At 42.0% G+C, this 17,795-nt stretch overlaps 1 protein-coding gene across 1 annotated transcript in view; it reads left to right on the top strand.

Annotated features, from left to right (window-relative positions):
- The window catches only part of Fmn2 (formin 2), a 292,978-nt gene that overhangs the window by 63,029 nt on the left and 212,154 nt on the right, over positions 1 to 17,795 (top strand). The window contains exons 4-5 of the mRNA XM_026789966.1: positions 54 to 109; positions 16,641 to 17,794. Of these exons, the coding sequence (XP_026645767.1) occupies positions 54 to 109; positions 16,641 to 17,794 (1,210 nt within the window). The remainder of the gene's footprint in view (positions 1 to 53; positions 110 to 16,640; position 17,795) is intronic.

Below are 17,795 nucleotides of genomic sequence, written 5' to 3'. Positions count from 1 at the left end.
ATGGGAAATTTGATTCTTTAAGGTATTGACTGTCTGCTTCCTTTCCAATCCAGAACCTCAATCCTCTATTTTGGAAAGCCCGAAAAAATGTCCAAACGGTGTCCAGAAGGTAAGAAAGCCATTAGGATGGTAAATACCCAATTCCATTATCCACCTTCACACAGTGATTGATCTGTGATTGGCATTTCCTCTCTGTACCAGAGGCTGGGCTTCCCTCGTGTTAGCTCTCAGGGGGATCCAGCCAGGCGAAAGGAAATGTGCCTCTTAATTTATACTATTCATCCTTCAAGTAGAACCATGTACAAGCTTTATAGATCTGTATGATTCTATAGCCAACCAAAGAGCTGGACACATCATTTGCTGTCTCCAGCAGAAATTTCAGGCCACACCCGAAAATTCTGTGCTGTGACATGTCTAAACACAGTCCCAGGGGTACCCCTTAAAACAATTTTGGCATGACCTTCCTAATATCTAATAAGACACTCTTCACCATGGATAGGAACAAGGCCTTTGTGCATGGTTGGCAATGACTGTGTCACTGAACCCCCAAGACTCTTAAATGGCTTTAATGGATGAGACATTCGATGGCATCTTTTTTAGACACTTTTATCTGTTATTATCCATGTCTGTCAGCTTCATTTTGGAGAGGCAGAGATGGGAAGAGCCTATAATCTCACTGGCATAGTAAAATAGCTTCATTGAGAGACCTTGCAAAGGAGGAGAATGATTAAGGAAGACATTGAATATTGACTTATGGCCTCCACATGCCTGTACAAACATGCTCTAACACATATGCAACCATGCATACATATACAGAAATAAATACTTTAGAACATCCAGAAAGGAAACATTTAATAGAACAATGGCTGTGGTTAGCAGTTACTCTTCTGGATGAACAAGGAACTGTGGAGCTTATCTATAGGTATTCCCAACTGTGCTTTTGACAATGGTTTCATCCTACATTAGAAAATAAGCTAGTCTACACTGTAAGCCAACAGGAAGAAGACTGGTTCTGATCTATTGATTCTGGCCTGTGGAAGATGAGAGGGCTCTCACTTGAACTGCAAACCTATGTTGGTTTCTGGTTAATGGATAGTGGTATATGTAGATTATGTAGGACGTGGTGCTCTCCCTCTGAACTGGATAACTGCTGACATTTGAGAACTCCTCAAAGTGAAGAATCAGTTCTGTTTTTTTTTGTTTGTTTGCTTTTTGTTTTTCGAGACAGGGTTTCTCTGTGGTTTTGGAGCCTGTCCTGGAACTAGCTCTTGTAGACCAGGCTGGTCTCGAACTCACAGAGATCCGCCTGCCTCTGCCTCCCAAGTGCTGGGATTAAAGGCGTGCACCACCACCGCCCGGCTAGTTCTGTTTTAAAGAATAAGTTTATTGTTACATTAAAGTGCTCTTCTTGGAAGTGAGGTCAGGCTATGAGGTTTTCTTAGAACTGGACAGGCCCAGGGTTCTCTACCACACACCAGCCAGATGAGCCTTTACTGTTCAGAATACAGCTGCTGTTAGGGACTGGGTCATAATAACGTTCCCAGATTTCGAGTTGTCCTTGTTGTTTGTGTCAGAGGAGAGACCTGTACTGACTAAGTACACTAGCCATGCCTGGTGGCATCATCCTGTGGTTATTTAATTAGCTGCAATTGTGAAAATGGAATAGTAAGAAAGACCAGCAATGGTAAACAAACAAACAACAAAAAATTATTGTGTTGGAGCTAGATAGATGGTTTGGTGGTTAAGAGCATTTGCGGCTCTCTGCAGAGGACTGGGTTCCGTTCTTAGGTACTTATTCTTTAGCCTATGTAGCCCTTACAGTAACCCTTTAAAATAGCTACCGTGTTTGCCCTTTTACTAATAAAATGATATTTGGAGGAGCTAAAAGCAACTCTACAAAAACTGCAAAAGCCATAACAGAAAGCTAATATTTGAGCATAGGCATTTATTTCTTATGGATCATATGATGCTAAATTTTCCTTTTATGTAGATAATCTCCAGGCGCCTGTTTGGTCCAAGATGAAACCCCGGATGAATGAAATGCGATGCTCATTTCAAGAGTTAGATTCTATTATTTTTGAACTCTATATTTTGTAAGAGTCAGCTCTCCAGATATATAATAGAGATGTATAAACCTATTAATTCACTTTTGTCTCTTTCTTTTGAAGTTTCACTGCAACTTCTATGTGTTAAATCGTATTAAATTTTGTGTTTAATTGCTTGGCTGGGAGGACTTAACGGTTTCTGCCAATGAAGCCCTTTGCAGTTTGCATCTTGGCCACTAGAGGGCAGCTCTGCACCTTTGTTAATTACCGCTGCTGCTGGGAAAGGAATCCTCCAGGCCAGTTTGTTGTGTGTGGATGGTGATCAGCAGTGGTTTGCTGGCCTCTCAGGCGCTGCCTGTATATATTCTGTGGTGAGGATAGGAGATGGTCAGGACTGCTTAGCCAGACCTCCAGTGTGTCAGACACCTGTTCTCTCCAGTGAAATTCTATGAAATTTGTTGAATGAATTTTGAACATTACTCTGGCCTATATAATAATTCCAAGCGTCCAACATCCCTGGAAACAGCACATGATCACGTGATCGCTGTCTTCTGTACGTTCAGATGGTCAGGTGCTTAAAGAAAACGCAATGGGTTCTCAGGAGCAAAGAGATGAACAGAGCTACGTTCCCAGTGCTTCTGTTGAGAGGCTTACAGAATTCAGGGGTTCTTTTTAAAGATAAAATTACATTCTTCAGCTCTCAATGACTTTTCAAAAGCATTTCTTCACCCTGGTTAGCTTTAAGCCTCGATGCTTGAGCCGTTTTTCCTGCCTCAGCCTCCTAGGTGTGCCGCTTTACCTGGTACTTGTAATATGCTCAGAAGACTGTATTGTGCCAAAGGATTAAAATGGAACTTTTTCACCTTTAACAACATCCTGCGGTATTGAAGGATTAAAATGGAACTTTTTCACCTTTAACAACATCCTGCGCTATTGAAGCTACAGTGTACATGGAAAATCCTTCAGGCCGGACTCGGTTTATGAACATCTTAGCTGCCCAATCAATACTTCCCCAGGATTTAGACAACGGGTCTCAGGAGGTTCAGGTAGTCAGGATTGGGGAGAAGTATGGATATTCAGTGGTGGAGGTGCAGGCACAACCCTGGTAACACTCGAAGGCAGTGTTTACCATGCTGTGCACCAGGGAAGACAGAACTTTCCTGGAAAGAACATTTTTGTTTTCTGGAAACTCGAAGGAGATCAGAGAATAGTGTAGGTATTTTAACATCCAAAAAAAGGAGGAGAGACTCTTTCTTCAGGTCTTTGTTGTTGCTTTGAGGCAAGATCTCATCACTACGTTCCTCTGTCTAGCCTAGCACTTACTCTGTGAATCAGGTTGTCCTCAAACCCATAGAGATCCACTTGCCACTGCCCACCCCCCTCCCCAGCCAAGTGCTGGGATTAATGGTGTATGCCATCAGTCCCAGATCTTGTATTGGCTTTAAAAATGAAAAGCAGTCAACCTTGGGAAGCAGGAAGGCTGTGTGTTTAGCAGGATGGGAAAGAAGTGGATTCCACATGGTATTTTTGTTTTACTATAGAGTGATGGGGACATAGAGATGCCATGAAACTAACAGTTTGTTCTATTGAGTTTTAGATGGTATAAAATCAGTTCATGTCGCAGCAACACTGTCAAGGGGAGAAAGGCCCTGCCACTCAAGAAACGAATCTGGTGTAATATTAACAGAAGAGACCCCCTGCTCATTAAAGAGTACTTGCCCATGACCAAGCATCTTCTGGTCTGCTGTGTATAGGAGATAGGAAGAAATGGGAAGACTTGAGACAACAGGGCTCTTTCATGGTAGCATGTCTGTTGTGTCTGTCATCCTTGTTTAGGTCTTGTTTAGGCATCCATCTTGGGGAGATGGTGTGGGTGTATCTTCTCTGATATTTTTAGGAGATGCATTCTCACCTAAATGTCCTGATCCCCTGGCTCTTATAACCTTTCTTCCCCCTCCATTTTCTGCTATGACCCTTGAGCCTCAGCTGCAGGAGTTATGCTATAGACGTATCAGTTGTTGCTGGGCACCACCGAGTCACTTGTTCTCTGTGTTTGATTGGTTGTGGTTTTCTGTAATGATTTCCATCTGTTGTGAGGGGATGTTTCTTGAATGAGGGGTGAGACCTATACTTATCTGTGGGTATATAAGGACAAATATTTAGAATGTAGTTAGAAATTATGTTGGCTTAATAAAGTAGCGGTTACATTTCAATTTCAAAAAATAAAAGTAATAGGTTTTTTTTAAAAACAAAAAACAAAAATAAAGAAACAACCAGTTTAGCTGTAGGGCTGTGTCTTTTCCATATATCTGTAAACCAACTTACAAGATACAGTGTGACTGCCAAGAAACTTAATGTATGTTGTAGAATATTGGAGCGATTTAAAGAAATTAAAACAAAATAGTTGCAGAGACTGTAATGAAGAATAGTTTCTTGAGAAGGTGATTCCTCCATCAACTTAACTTGTACAAGGGTGGAAGGAAAAGCCTTCCACAGTGTGGAAAGAAGAGTCTCACGTGGGGGAAGAAAGTGGAGAACAGGAGAGGGAGTGGACTTGGAATCTGGGGGGCTATGTCGGGTTGACTTGATGGGCAGCTTAGCGCTCTCCTCCTGTGGAAACTTGACCTTTGCTTTTGGCCTCTGGTGCCACTGCATGCAACTGGGCGGTGATTGAGCCCAGAGCCCATTGTTATCTGGGTTTCAAGCATCGTCTCCTCACGGATCTCCTTACTTCCAGTCTCGATCCCTTCTAATCTCTTCCTGCACTTCGCCCCAAAGTTATCTTTCTGAAAACACAAATTTGTTTCTCCCTGATATCTGCTTTGACTTGTTCAAGGACTGCTCATTGTGTCTCTAAAAAGTTTCAGGCCCGTGAGTTTGACGTGCAGGGTCTCCCTCCTGCCATTGCTGTCTTGGCCTTATCTCTCACTGTCTTTTCTACAGATTCAGCTTGGTCTAGCAGAAACACATCTCTTGAAGACTCCATTATCCTTCATATCTGCCCTCACACGACCCTTCTATGCCCTCATATACCCTTTTATAGAATGCACTTCCATCTTAGCTTACACTTAGATACTTGGTGTGAAAAGCCTCATTCTCCAGAGCCCATTTGGAGTCTTTACCCTGTAACTACTGTTTAGAATCACTGACTTTATGTACAGGGATTGAGTGCCTTAAGAATAACAGTATTGGTACTTTTCTTTTGTCTCTCTGGTATCTAACCCAGAGCCTGGCAGATAGGGAAAAGCCAGAGAAATGCTTGCTGAATGAATCAACATATGATGACCACACCAATGAGACAGAATGGGGCAGGTCTCAGAAACACTCACTTGGGAACACTCACTCACCGGGGGTATGGGCTGTGGAGCAGTTTTCCTGAGCACAAATCCCAGCCTCCTGGTATTAGGTGGAGATGAGTCAGAGCAAAACAAAAGCAGGCACTGACTACGATGCTGGGGACAGATTTCGATCAGTGGTTGCTACTGCAGTGGGGAGACACTCTGCTGCGAACTGAAGGCGGCTTTGGATTGCACAGAGGTGAATATTTCAGAGGGATGAAGGAGGAGCAAGGAGGGGTGGTGCAAGGCTTGGGAGAGTCAGGGCTTGACCATGATGATGGTTCTTCACTGAGAGTGAGCTTCAGCTCTTCGCAGCAGCTAAGGTCAGTTGTGTCGGCTAAGCTGGCAAGGACAGGAGCAACTGGGATTCTGTCCCATCTCAGAGTTCCAGAGACAGGCCTCATCTTTAGCTGTTGCTAAAACAGATAAAAGATGTTGGCAATCTTTGCGTTTTCTCACACAGTAGCATTAAGGGAGAGCACGCAGTCATTCGAAGGATGCGGCCTTGAGACGTGTTAGTGTTTGTTCAAGTTCTTTTAAAATAAGGTTGAAGCCACAGAGGAAGCTGGTTACAGTTTGGTCAAGAGAGGATCATGGTTAGACCTTGTTTAGTTTGTTTTCTCTTGCTTCAGAAAACTGAAGCTCAGGGGTTGTGTAATGTGTAAAAGTTGGAAGTTTAGTTAGTTTCCAGGGATGGAGGCTAGAGTGTCCAAGAGGGTAGCACTGACTTGTCTCAAGGGCCTCCTTCTTTGATAGAAGGGGCCATAGTACATGGTAAGAGAACTAAAGACTGCTCTTCGGACTGGAGAGGGAGGGGGCGGGGAGGGGGATGGGGAGTGGGAAGAAGGGGAGGGAAAAGGGAGACGGGGAGGAGGTGGAAATTTTTAATAAAAAATAAAATAAAATAAAAACAGATAAAAATAAATAAAAAGAGAGAACTAAAGGCCTAGCCTAGATGTTCTTTTCATAAAGTCACTAACTCACTGCACCCAAGTAACATCCAAAAGTCCTATCTACCCCCCAAAGACCCACCTTCAAAGACCATTTCTTAAGGTATTTTGTTTTAACTACTTTAGGGGTAACATTTCCTGCTTGTGACTTGTGTGGGTACAAATTATAACCATAACCAACTTTAAGTCGAACTTGACACAAACTGATAATGAAAGGCTGAAGTGAATATAGCCTTAATTACTCTCCTCAGAGAAAAGTATTTTATTCTGTGCCTTAGTTTCCTCACCTGTAAAATGGGCATGTGGTCTTTCCTACCTGAGGGGCTTAGATGTTTTTTTTTGTTATTATTAGTTTATAGCACATTATTTTGTGAAAGATGATTTGCGGAGCTTAAAGCACCCAGTCGCTCCTTGGATTACTAGATGTTTTGGCATCAGAACAGCCCTCTCTATTGTGTTTTGATCTTCTGTTGATATTGAGGATCTGCCTCGGATCTTTTGTACATGCTAAGAGCAAATGCTGTCCCAATGAGATACACCACTCCTCGGTCTTCACGGGTTGCATATTTACAAATTACTGGTGAAGACTGATGGTGGTGCTCATGCTCCTGTGCTGCATCTGTGGTCACCTGCAACCTTGCAGAGTGTGGCTAAGAATCCCACCCTCTGAAGTGTGTGTTTTCCCAGGTAAGTCTGCACAGAGGGAGGTCTGTGAGCAGGCATGCTTTGTATGGTCTGTTTAGTGCCCCGCCTTTCACATATTTGTGGTATTTCCTTGGTGGTTTCACCATAGGAAATGACTTGACACTTAGTGTTAAAACGCTGTTGGTGTTCCATTGGAAAACCTTCACCGTGGGCTTTGTTTCAGCATGGGCTAGAGTGTCAGGGGGCATCAGTTCAGTTCAGAATCAATAATAGGTCTTAAATATGACAGCTCTCAACAGGGATACATGTTCCAAAAAAAAAAAAATTGCACATGGATCATGTGACAAAATGTGACCTGAGGCTTGCTGGAGTCCAACCCTGTGTTTTCCTGGAGAGCAGTGGTTTAGCATTGATTAATTGAGGGTTTTTGGAGGCTTTGTTTCTGACAAGTTTGAAGAACACAGGTTGATTGTGTCTTATTTAATCCTCACGGTACCCCTGCCATTGGAAGATGGGTGGTGGAGTGTTTGTCACAGTTTAAAGGCCAGTATTGTGTTGGCTTGTGGCTTCAGGCTGTAGGCCACAGTCTTTGTTTTGCTTCTAGGCCCTGGCTTGGTAAGACGGAACATCACAGAGAAACAGTGTGCAGTGGAGCCAAGTGGTTCATCTTATGGTGGACAGGAGAAAAAAAGCTACGAACCAGCTAGGTGGGATGTGAGATTGCCTTCAGAAACACACAGCCAGCGATGTCATCCAACCAGACTCAGCTTCCTGCACTTAGGAGTTCGTTAATCAATTAACCCTTTGAACTTGGCACCTGCATAATTCAATCACTCTTCAGTAGCCCTATGAATTAGAGATCACACATTCTACATAAGATCCTTTCAGGATCAACTATGACATGGGCTATCTTCATCATAAAGATCATTAAAGACCATATGAGCCTGTGAGAAGTTAACATGTTCTCAGCAAGCAGAGGCCAAACATTACCAACAAGGAAAGAAACTGCCTGGCAAAGGAACCTAGGATTGATCTGAAGAGGAACAGGAGAACCCAGCAAGAGTGAAGTTTTGAATCGCTGAGTATCTCAGCTAAGGTGTTATATGATGCAATAGGAATCATAGCCAATGACCAGGGTGTTGGGGGCTTTAACTGTGCAGGGTGCAAATTAATCTGAGTAACCTTGGAATCAACTGGGAACTGATTAGAAATGCAATTGAATTGCTAACCCTAGGGGTGGGGACAGCAGGCTATGACTTAACAGGTCCCTGGTGATTCTTAGGAACATTCATTGTTAGAGACAGTGGCTCAGCCATTATCAGGTTCACAGCTAATGTTGTTAGAGAATAAGATACAGTTTAGATTTACGGACAAAGGTGACCAAATATCAAGAGCTAAGCTTTCACAAGATGAAAGTGAAGCAGCAATGAGAAGGAAAATAAGCACGATTAATAAAAACTCAGGGTCAGAAATTGGGGTTCAACCTGAACATCTGAAAAGCAAAACAGCCAGCCCCTGGCTCTTATCTCGATCTCAGTCTGCAATGGCAATCCTGTCTCCTAGTAAGAATGATACTGTGTGTCTCAGAGTTCTCTCCCCCTGCTTCCTGTCTTATTTTCTTCTCTAGAGCTGGGATTAAAGGCGTGCACCACTGGGATTAAAGGTGCCTGTCATTGTGGCTACTGGGATTAAATGTGCGTGTCTTTTTAGCTACTAGGATTAAAGGTATGTGTTACCATAAGCTGGTCTGTATGACTGACCAGTGGGACCGTTTTACTCTCAGATCTTCAGGCAGTCTTTATTTACTTAAAATATTTATTTTAAATATTGATTTATTTAAAGTACATTTGAAATGCCACTACAGGAAGAACTAGAAGTAATCACTGAAGAGGAGAGAGACAGGAGGTTTGGGAAATGATTTCGCTGAGTTTATATAGCCAACTGAGTTGCCCAAAGGTGAAGTCTCCACCCTAGCCCCTACCAAAAGGAAAGAAAATAAACAAAAACAAACAAACAATAAAAAACAAAAACAAAACCAGAAAAAGAACTAGGGAAAAATGAGAAGGTGGAATTTGAAGTTGTATTAGCCGAGAGAGAAGAGGATTTTATGAAGATAGACATGAGTAGGAGTCTTGAGTACTTGGAACAGGCAGGTTTAAGATCACAGTGTTGACAACAAGGACATGAGCAGTACCCGGAGAGCAGTTCTATTAGCATGGCTGGATCTGAGAAACACTACACCACGAACTAGTGATCTGAATCTGTTGAAGGAGGCTGCTTATTGGTTCCAGGCAGTTTGATAGCTCAGACCTGAAATAGTCACAAAAAAACCATATTATTTAAATCACTGTTTGGCCCATTAGCTCTAGCTTTTTATTGGCTAACTCTTATCTCTCAATTTAACCCATCTCCATTAATCTGTGCACACTGTAGGGATAAGTCCCGCCCCTTAGGGGGCGTGTTCGCCTCGGGCTAATGTTTGCATATAAATTTGGCGAGCAGGCTCCCAGCCGCTGCTTCTGCTTTCCTGGTGTCCGCTGGAACGGTGGTTCTGTAAGTCTATTAAAGCTGTATATATATATATATATATTTACAATCTGTCTGCATTCGTTTACTCCGTTACACATCACCACGAGGTTGTGGCCTAACAGCAAAGTTACAGCATGTCTGTCTCCCATAGTGGCTCCATAGCTTCTCCCTGACACCACTTTCTTTCTCCCAGAATTCATTTTAGTTTTCCTCACCTGGCTCTGTTCCCCTATAGGTCTGTTATGGGCCCAAAGCAGTTCCTTTATTAACCAGTGATATTCACAACATACAGAGGGGAATCCCACATCATGAATCCATTGTATTTGATTTTGCCTAAGCTTTATTTTTATGGCATTGGATAGTAGCTGGGTGTTAGTGCAAGGGAAGTAGTCCTTAGGAGATGGTACTTCCATCTAAAGATAATGAAAGGAAAAGCACACTATCTACAGTGCATTTTTTCCTGGTACTGACTGGGTAAAGGTAGCCATGTACTCTCAGAGTATGGTCCAGCAGTCTGCCAGAACATTAACTCAGTAGCTGGCGGGAAACACCAAAGGCATGAGAACCAAAGCAGCAGATTCCTCTTTTTTGTTGATTTGATTTCTCGTTCCCTTGCCTCTTGGCCAATATATTATTGCTTCTACCAGGGTCCCTTATCAATGATTCCTGTAGCCTTTACATCAATCTATTGATCATCTTTTATGTCAGTATGACATGGTCAGTTAACCAATGATTATTTCTAACTCATCTCCCTCCAATGCATGTCACATGTCTCATTTGTATACCAGAGACTACAGACTCATTTTGGGTCAAGCACATTTTAATTTTTAACAATCCATTATCCATTTTATTATAAAGGGTGATGGGGCCAAGGAGATGCCACAATGGAGGAGCACAGATTGAGGACTCAAGTTTTGAAACCCAGCACCTAGAGAAAAAATGTGTGTGTCCGGTTGTATGTACCCATAACTCAGTAATACATGGGGTGCAGAGAGAGGTTGATTGCTGGGGCATGAAGGCTACCAGTCTCCTAAAATTTGAAATTATTTGTGTTTTACTTTTATAAGTAATTATACTTGTTTAAAGTCTGGATTTATTTTCTATAGGATTTGGTTATTATAGATCTGGAATGCCATTGGCTTATTCCAAAATCTTAGGGTGTTTTAGAATTCAAAACATGAGAAATAGAATATATATTATCGCTGAATAGTAGGCTACCTCTTGTGTAGATGTGTGTAGTGACCTCATTTGTCAGTCAAGGGGCTTAAAATCAACAGAACTTGCAAATCTGAGGGAGGTGGACAGTAAATTACACGAATTACATGTCTCATCGTTTCTCATCATGAATTACATGTCAACATTTACAAAATCAATTTAGTAGTAACCTACCAGTGCGCAGTTTTTATATTCTAGACTCTGAAAGCATCTTGCTTTCATAACATAATAAAGTTTTAAAGATGAGTCCATTAGCTTTTCAGCAAGAGCTTGTTTGAGTGTATCTTGGCTTCCTTTTCGACAGTTGTAACCTTAATGTTACTGTAATGGGTTCTTTTCTGGGAATCAGATAATCTTAAACTTGGGAACATGTTTTTGATGAACATTTTATTCTTTCAATGGCACTTTGTATTTTGTGATATTCAAGTGTTCAAACAGTTTACAAGCACTAACCATCACCACCCACGTATAAGATTATACAGAAATAGAACAATGTTGGCTATGCGATGGCATAGAATTGTCCAGCCAAACAGGAGGGCCTCTTCCACTGCTCTTGAAGATTTGGGGACTTGAAACAATATTTTTAAATAGAGATAATCTCAATATTGGTAATATATAAATGAATTGCTTTTTATATGGTTTCAATCAGGTTTATCTTAATCTGTCTATAAGGATATAGTTATTATAGAGATTCTTTATAAAACTGCCACAACTATACTTTGTCCTTCTTTTTAAAGTGTGATATAACTTTTTTATAGTGATTGCCAGGAGTATTGGATAAACTATTACACAATTCTGGAAATGTTGAAAGCATTTTTGTAAAGAAGTCTAAGATAACGAAATGCATTTCTCCAATGTCAAGTCCCTTGAGAATCGGATGCATCCTCTAGTTGTATCCTGAGAGAAGGAAGATTAAGTTCCAGGCACTGGACACAGGGGAACAGACTTTTAATTTGAGGGCTTTGCATGGACCACAGAGTGCCTGGCAGTCTCTTAGAGATTAATTGTGGCTTTGTCAGTGGGTGGGCCCTGTAGATGGCCACTTCATGTAGGTCCCGAGCGTAGAATGTTTGCTTACATGGCCAGAAGATAGCCAGGCCTCTTTGTTGATAATGACCTATATTTACCATGTAAATTCCTTTTAAAAAAAAAAAGATAACCCATAGAGAAATCAACTGTTACTGTTGACAAGCAGTGCGGCCTTCTCTAAGAACACAACAGGAACTGTTGTCATGGATGCTGTAAATACTGAGAAAGCCAGCCAGCCCTTGACTGATAGTCCTGGATAAGGAATGCCAGATAAGATTCTCTGATGACTCTTAGCTAAGTTGAGATCAGAAAATCTTATATACATTTGGCTACTCTATAACAGTGCCTGGGTGGCTGGTCTTTCTTAAGTAGTCAGTTAAGGTTTGAGAGACTCTGCTTCCTAGATGAAAAATGGAGGTTGAGCCGGGCGGTGGTGGTGCACACCTTTAATCCCAGCACTCGGGAGGCAGAGGCAGGCGGATCTCTGGGAGTTCGAGACCAGCCTGGTTTACAAGAGCTAGTTCCCGGACGGGCACCAAAGCTACAGAGAAACCCTGTCTCGAAAAACCAAAAAAAAAAAAAAGAAAAGAAAAAAAATGGAGGTTGTAACTCCCAATATTCCATGAAGCAAGTCAAAGATTGTCAAAAAGGGAATGTAAATTCTTCATAATAAATGGAGTTACCCAATTTTTTATTTCTATGAGGCAGAAATAGTGTAAGAAATAGGCAATTCTCTCATCTCAACTTTTCTTCCTTTGTCTTTGTCTATAAACTTACCTGTATGAGAAAAAGCTCTCTATAGAAACATTCCATCTCTTGTCTATTAAGACCTGCAAGAATTCCTTAACCCTGTACCTGCTGGCACCATACAGCTTAGAACCAGGTTTGTTATAGATTTAGTTTGGGGATTTTATTCTCCTGTCACTTTTCTCTGCCATATCTTAGCTCTACTTCTTTGTTATACACTTGGAAATCTTTGAAGCTTGGAGAATGTGTAAGTGTCTTAGTTATCTTTTTATTTAAAAAAGTGAACGAAAGACATAAAAATATGCTATATATTATTAAATAAAAATATGGATAGATAGGCCCAGTATTACAAACCTGTAATCCCAGCTGTAATTCAGCTCAAAGGTTGAAGCAGGAGGATCACTAATTCAGAGACTGTCTGGATTACAGAGGAAATTGGAAGCTGTCTGAGAAGCATAGTGAGACTCTTCCTCAATATGGAAGACAAATCAATTGAGCAAGGGCTACTTGTATAACTCAGTGGCTTAACATGTATGAGGCCCTAGGTTCAGTGCCTAGAATCACCAAATAAATAAAATAGATGAGTAAATTCAATACAATATTTGGCTCAGCCTCAAATTCTCCCCGTTTCTCATAAAGCACCGCTCACTATGCTCTGTGCTCTAAACGGTAATTATAACTAGAATCTGACCTCTGCCAAAGTTAGTTTAGCAATGATCTCATGATGTTTTAAGCCACACAATACAAATGCCCCATGAGGGGAAATTATCCATCTTTCAGAAGCTGTAGTGTATCTTAACATCAGGGAAAGTGAAGATAGAACATTTGAATCATGTCTCATAGGATCATTTATTTACTCAAAAGTTTTAACTAAAAAATAATTTTAAATATAAAATTTATATAGCTCCCTGTTATGATAAAACTTTTTAAAATCTTCTTTCCTTCCCTTCATTACTTGATTCACAACTAAGGCTTTATGCACACTTGGCAAGTAGTCTCCTACTGAGCCCCAGCCTTGAACAAGTAAATGATGAGGTCCCTTTGCTTTTAAATATTGTTCTTCTGGACACTCACAACTAAATCTGAAACAGTGGTATATTTTCTATCAGTTAGGCTTTGTTGCTGAATGAGATGAACACAAGAGATATCATTGCTTAATAATAAGATGTTTTAATGGAGCAATGGGAATGAGAAAGTTTGAAGAATGTTCATGTAAGATGAAAATTTCAGCTTTTAATTCTGTGTTTTGCTTGTTTCTTTGTTTTTATTCATTTATTTACTTTTAGTTTTTGTGAGACATGGTTTCTTTCTGTGTAACTTTGACTGTCCTGAAGCTCACCCTCTAGACCAGGCTGGCCCTAACTCACAGAGATCCACTTGTCTCTGCCTCACAAGTGCTGGTGTTAAAGGTGTGAGCCACCATGCCTGGCTTCAGCTTTTGATTCTTCATTGACCTAGAGATCTGAACCCCTTGGAGTGATAGTCACAAATTCAAGTACAAATTGTAATCGTGTTCCACAGAAGCCTCAAGTTTTCGAATCCTTACTGTCGTACTCAGTGTGGCTCCCAGTATTTTTGACTTCCTAGCCTCTCTGTGCCTTCATCTTCTAGGTTCTGTAAATGTCACATTCTTCCTATTTCTATAAACAGAAGAAGGAAGCTTTTGGTTGGGTGAGCCAATAGTTAAAACATTGTGTAGAATGGATTTCGTGCAAGAGATTGTTCTGAGCAGTCCAGTCCCAGTATGAGAACTGGCCCCAGGATGCTGTGGCACTGAAGGAGGGAGACAGCTTGAGGATCACAATTTATTAGATACTTACTCAGAAGTGTGGGCCTGGGCAGCAGAGAGAGCAACAAATCCCCCCGATTACAGTCACAAGTAAAGTTGTATATGTTGGTGAAGTCAAAAGGGGCTTCATCCAAGTCAGAGTACACCTGGTTTATTTCACACTAATATCAATGTCAGGGACATTCCTGGCACTAGGGCCCAGCCATAAAGCTCCACATACCACTCCAGTGTTCCTGTCTGTTTAGAGTGTGCTGGGAAACTATTGAGGGAAGGCTGATGGGGGCGATTTAGGAGTAATCATTGTGTCAGGACACAAGATGGCTGCAGTCAGAACAAGGGGGAGCCCTTACAACAGTCTGGTACCAGTTATCATGTGCAATATGTTTGTTCTTGTTTGTTTGTTTATCTTTTGCTGGCTGATGTTGTAATTGAGAATTTTAAAATTAGCAAATATTCTCTGTGGCTGCTACTGTAATTTCTGCTGTCAGTAGCTTTTGGTGAGTGTTTTGAGTAGCTGGTCTTTGAATGTGAGAATGTGAATCTTTGTTGGAAGGACTGTAATAGCTGCTCCAGAGTGAGGTCATTATAACACAATCATTTTCCTTTTTAGACTTTATTTTTCTAGATGTCTATGATTTTATAATAGTTTATTATATTTAAATTGGTGATGAATTAGCATAGTTCATATGATTTAAGAATTGGGTTTGGAAAATTTCTCTTATAATTTATTTCCTGCATTTCATTCATCAATGAACTTAGACTTTCAGTTTTTCGTTTCTTTGTTTATTTTATGTGTGTGGGCACATGCAAGTCCAGGCATGCTTGTGGAGGGCAGAGAGCAACTGTCTGGAGTAGCTTCCCGCCTTCTAGCATGTGGGTTCTGGGGATCAAACTCTGCTTGCTAGATAAGGGCCTTTCTTTGCTGAGCCATCTTAAAGGGACCTGTTTTGTAGTCACAGACAGAAAAAATAAGAACTCTAGTTATATACCAAGATAACATGAGAAATATTCTTCATTATTTCAAAGTCACTTGTGCCAGTTTTTCAGGAAAATGAGGATAATCTACACATTTACACAATCCAGTGACACAAGAAAAGGCTGCATGATAAAGTCTTGTTAAGATGAGCTTGCATGGGAGGGTTTTGTGTTTTGGTTAATTGTGTTTATTAGCATCATAATTATAGTATGGGGGTTGGTGTATTGATCAAATGGGAAACAAAAGTGTATATAATAGAGATTTCTTTTTACCATGGACTGTTTTAAAAACATATGACACCATTTTCATATATTAATACTTTGGTCTCTTGTGGGAATGTTGTTGAAAACTGATGATGTGAGGGTTTGTGTGTGTGCCTAAGTTTACATAAAATGTGTGCAGCCCATTTAAAGTGTCCATCTTCATAGCTTCTGGAAGGCCATTAGTGGAAACGTACTGAAACACTTTGAGTAAAATATTAAATTGTAGTGAACGTGATATCAGAATTATGACATACTTTACAGTCTATATTTCCATGATTTTATTTTCTCAGTGGTTCTTCCCTTATTTTTCTTGGAGACTTTGACCACACTGAAAAGTTAGTGATTGCCTTTAAAATTCAGAATTACTGCAGAGTCTCTAGAAAACATCCCAATAACATCAACTCATCGTGAGGGAGGTAAAAATATGTCTTGTAGAATGTTCTTCCCTGTTCTAGCTTTATTTCTGTCATAGTGATAGAACACCCTGACCAAAAAGCAAGTCCTCAGAAGAAAGGATATATGTGTCTTCTAATTCTGGGTTATAGTCCATTACTGAGGGGAAGTCAAGGCAGTAACTCAAAGCAACTAGTCAGGGCATATCCCCAGTGAAGAGAGAACTGAATGGAGGCACGCCTGCTGCCTGCTTTCTTCTGCTCAGCCAGCTTTCTTCACTCATCTACAGTTCAGAGCCCAGTCAGGGTGGGTATTTGCTTCCCACCCTCAGTGAAGGTAATCAAGACAGCCCCCCACCCCCACGCCCCATGACCACAGACAGACTTGATATATAGACACTTTCTCTGTAACCGTCTCTTCCCAGGTGATTCTAGTGTTTGACAAGCTGACTTTGAAAGCTAAGTGCCACAGTTGCCCATCCTCAATGACACTGTATGAAGATGAGATATACAAGGATCCTAGGATCCCATTGGAGGATGAGGGAGCCACCTTTAAAATTGGAGGCTGGAAAAGAGGATCGACATAGAAATTTCGGCAGACGCCTTCTTTGACAGGGTCTTTCTGGAGAGGCAGTCCCAGTGTGTTGCATTGCCCATTTTTCTTTAGATGTTCGGATTTTTTCGCTCTCTTACTAACAACGGTGCCTGTCCCTGTCTCTCAGGAACTTTACGATGTGAAGTCTGAAGGACAGGCAACTGTAATTCAACAACTGGAACAAACCATCGAGGATCTGCGGACAAAAATAGCAGAGCTAGAAAAACAGTATCCAGCCCTGGACTTGGAGGGCCCCAGAGGCCTTCCCGGACTGGAGAATGGATTCCCAGACTCTGCAGAAGTTGGTCTGGATGCTCTCAGATTGCATGGGAAGGTGGCACAGCTTCCAAGAACTCTTCAGGCCAAATCAATACAAACTTCCCCTACAGAAGAGGGTGGGATCCTGACTCTGGCACCTTTAATGTCACGGCCGGAAGGTCCACCATGCCCACCTGCAGCTGAAATTGGAGAATCAGCTGTTCTGCCCTCACCCTCTGGACCTCAGACAAAGTTCTGTTCCGAGATTTCCTTGATTGTGTCTCCAAGGAGAATATCAGTACAGCTTGAGGCCCAACCAACCATGCAGAATACATCACAGCTCCATCCTCTTCCTCCCTCTCTCTCTGGGTCTGATGGTCAAGAACTGCCCCTCCACCCTTCTCTGCATACTGCATTGGAAACCAGCCATGAACATTCTGTTTTGTCCTCCTTGGAAAACAGCCGTAATATCCCTCCCGCACCACCTCTGCCTTGTACAGAGTCCTCCAGCTTCATGCCTGGCCTGGGCATGGCGATTCCCCCAACTCCTTGTCTCTCTGACATAACAGTGCCTGCTCTGCCCAGTACAACAGCCCCACAGTCTACCAGTCTACAGGGAACAGAAATGCTGCCAGCCCCTCCCCCACCTCCTCCACTCCCAGGACTTGGAATACCCCCTCCCCCTCCTCTCCCTGGAGTGGAAATACCCCCTCCCCCTCCTCTCCCTGGAGTGGAAATACGTCCTCCCCCTCCTCTCCCTGGAGTGGGAATACCCCCTCCCCCTCCTCTCCCTGGTATAGGAATACCCCCTCCCCCTCCTCTCCCTGGTATAGGAATACCCCCTCCCCCTCCTCTCCCTGGAGTGGGAATACCTCCTCCCCCTCCTCTCCCTGGAATGGGAATACCTCCCCCTCCTCCTCTCCCTGGAATGGGAATACCCCCTCCTCCTCCTCTTCCTGGAGTGGGAATACCCCCTCCCCCTCCTCTCCCTGGAGTGGGAATACCCCCTCCTCCTCCTCTTCCT

The sequence above is a fragment of the Microtus ochrogaster genome, unplaced genomic scaffold, assembly GCF_000317375.1.
Source record: "Microtus ochrogaster isolate Prairie Vole_2 unplaced genomic scaffold, MicOch1.0 UNK35, whole genome shotgun sequence".
In the NCBI taxonomy this organism is placed as follows: domain Eukaryota; kingdom Metazoa; phylum Chordata; class Mammalia; order Rodentia; family Cricetidae; genus Microtus; species Microtus ochrogaster.
This window is presented reverse-complemented; position numbering and strand designations above follow the sequence as displayed.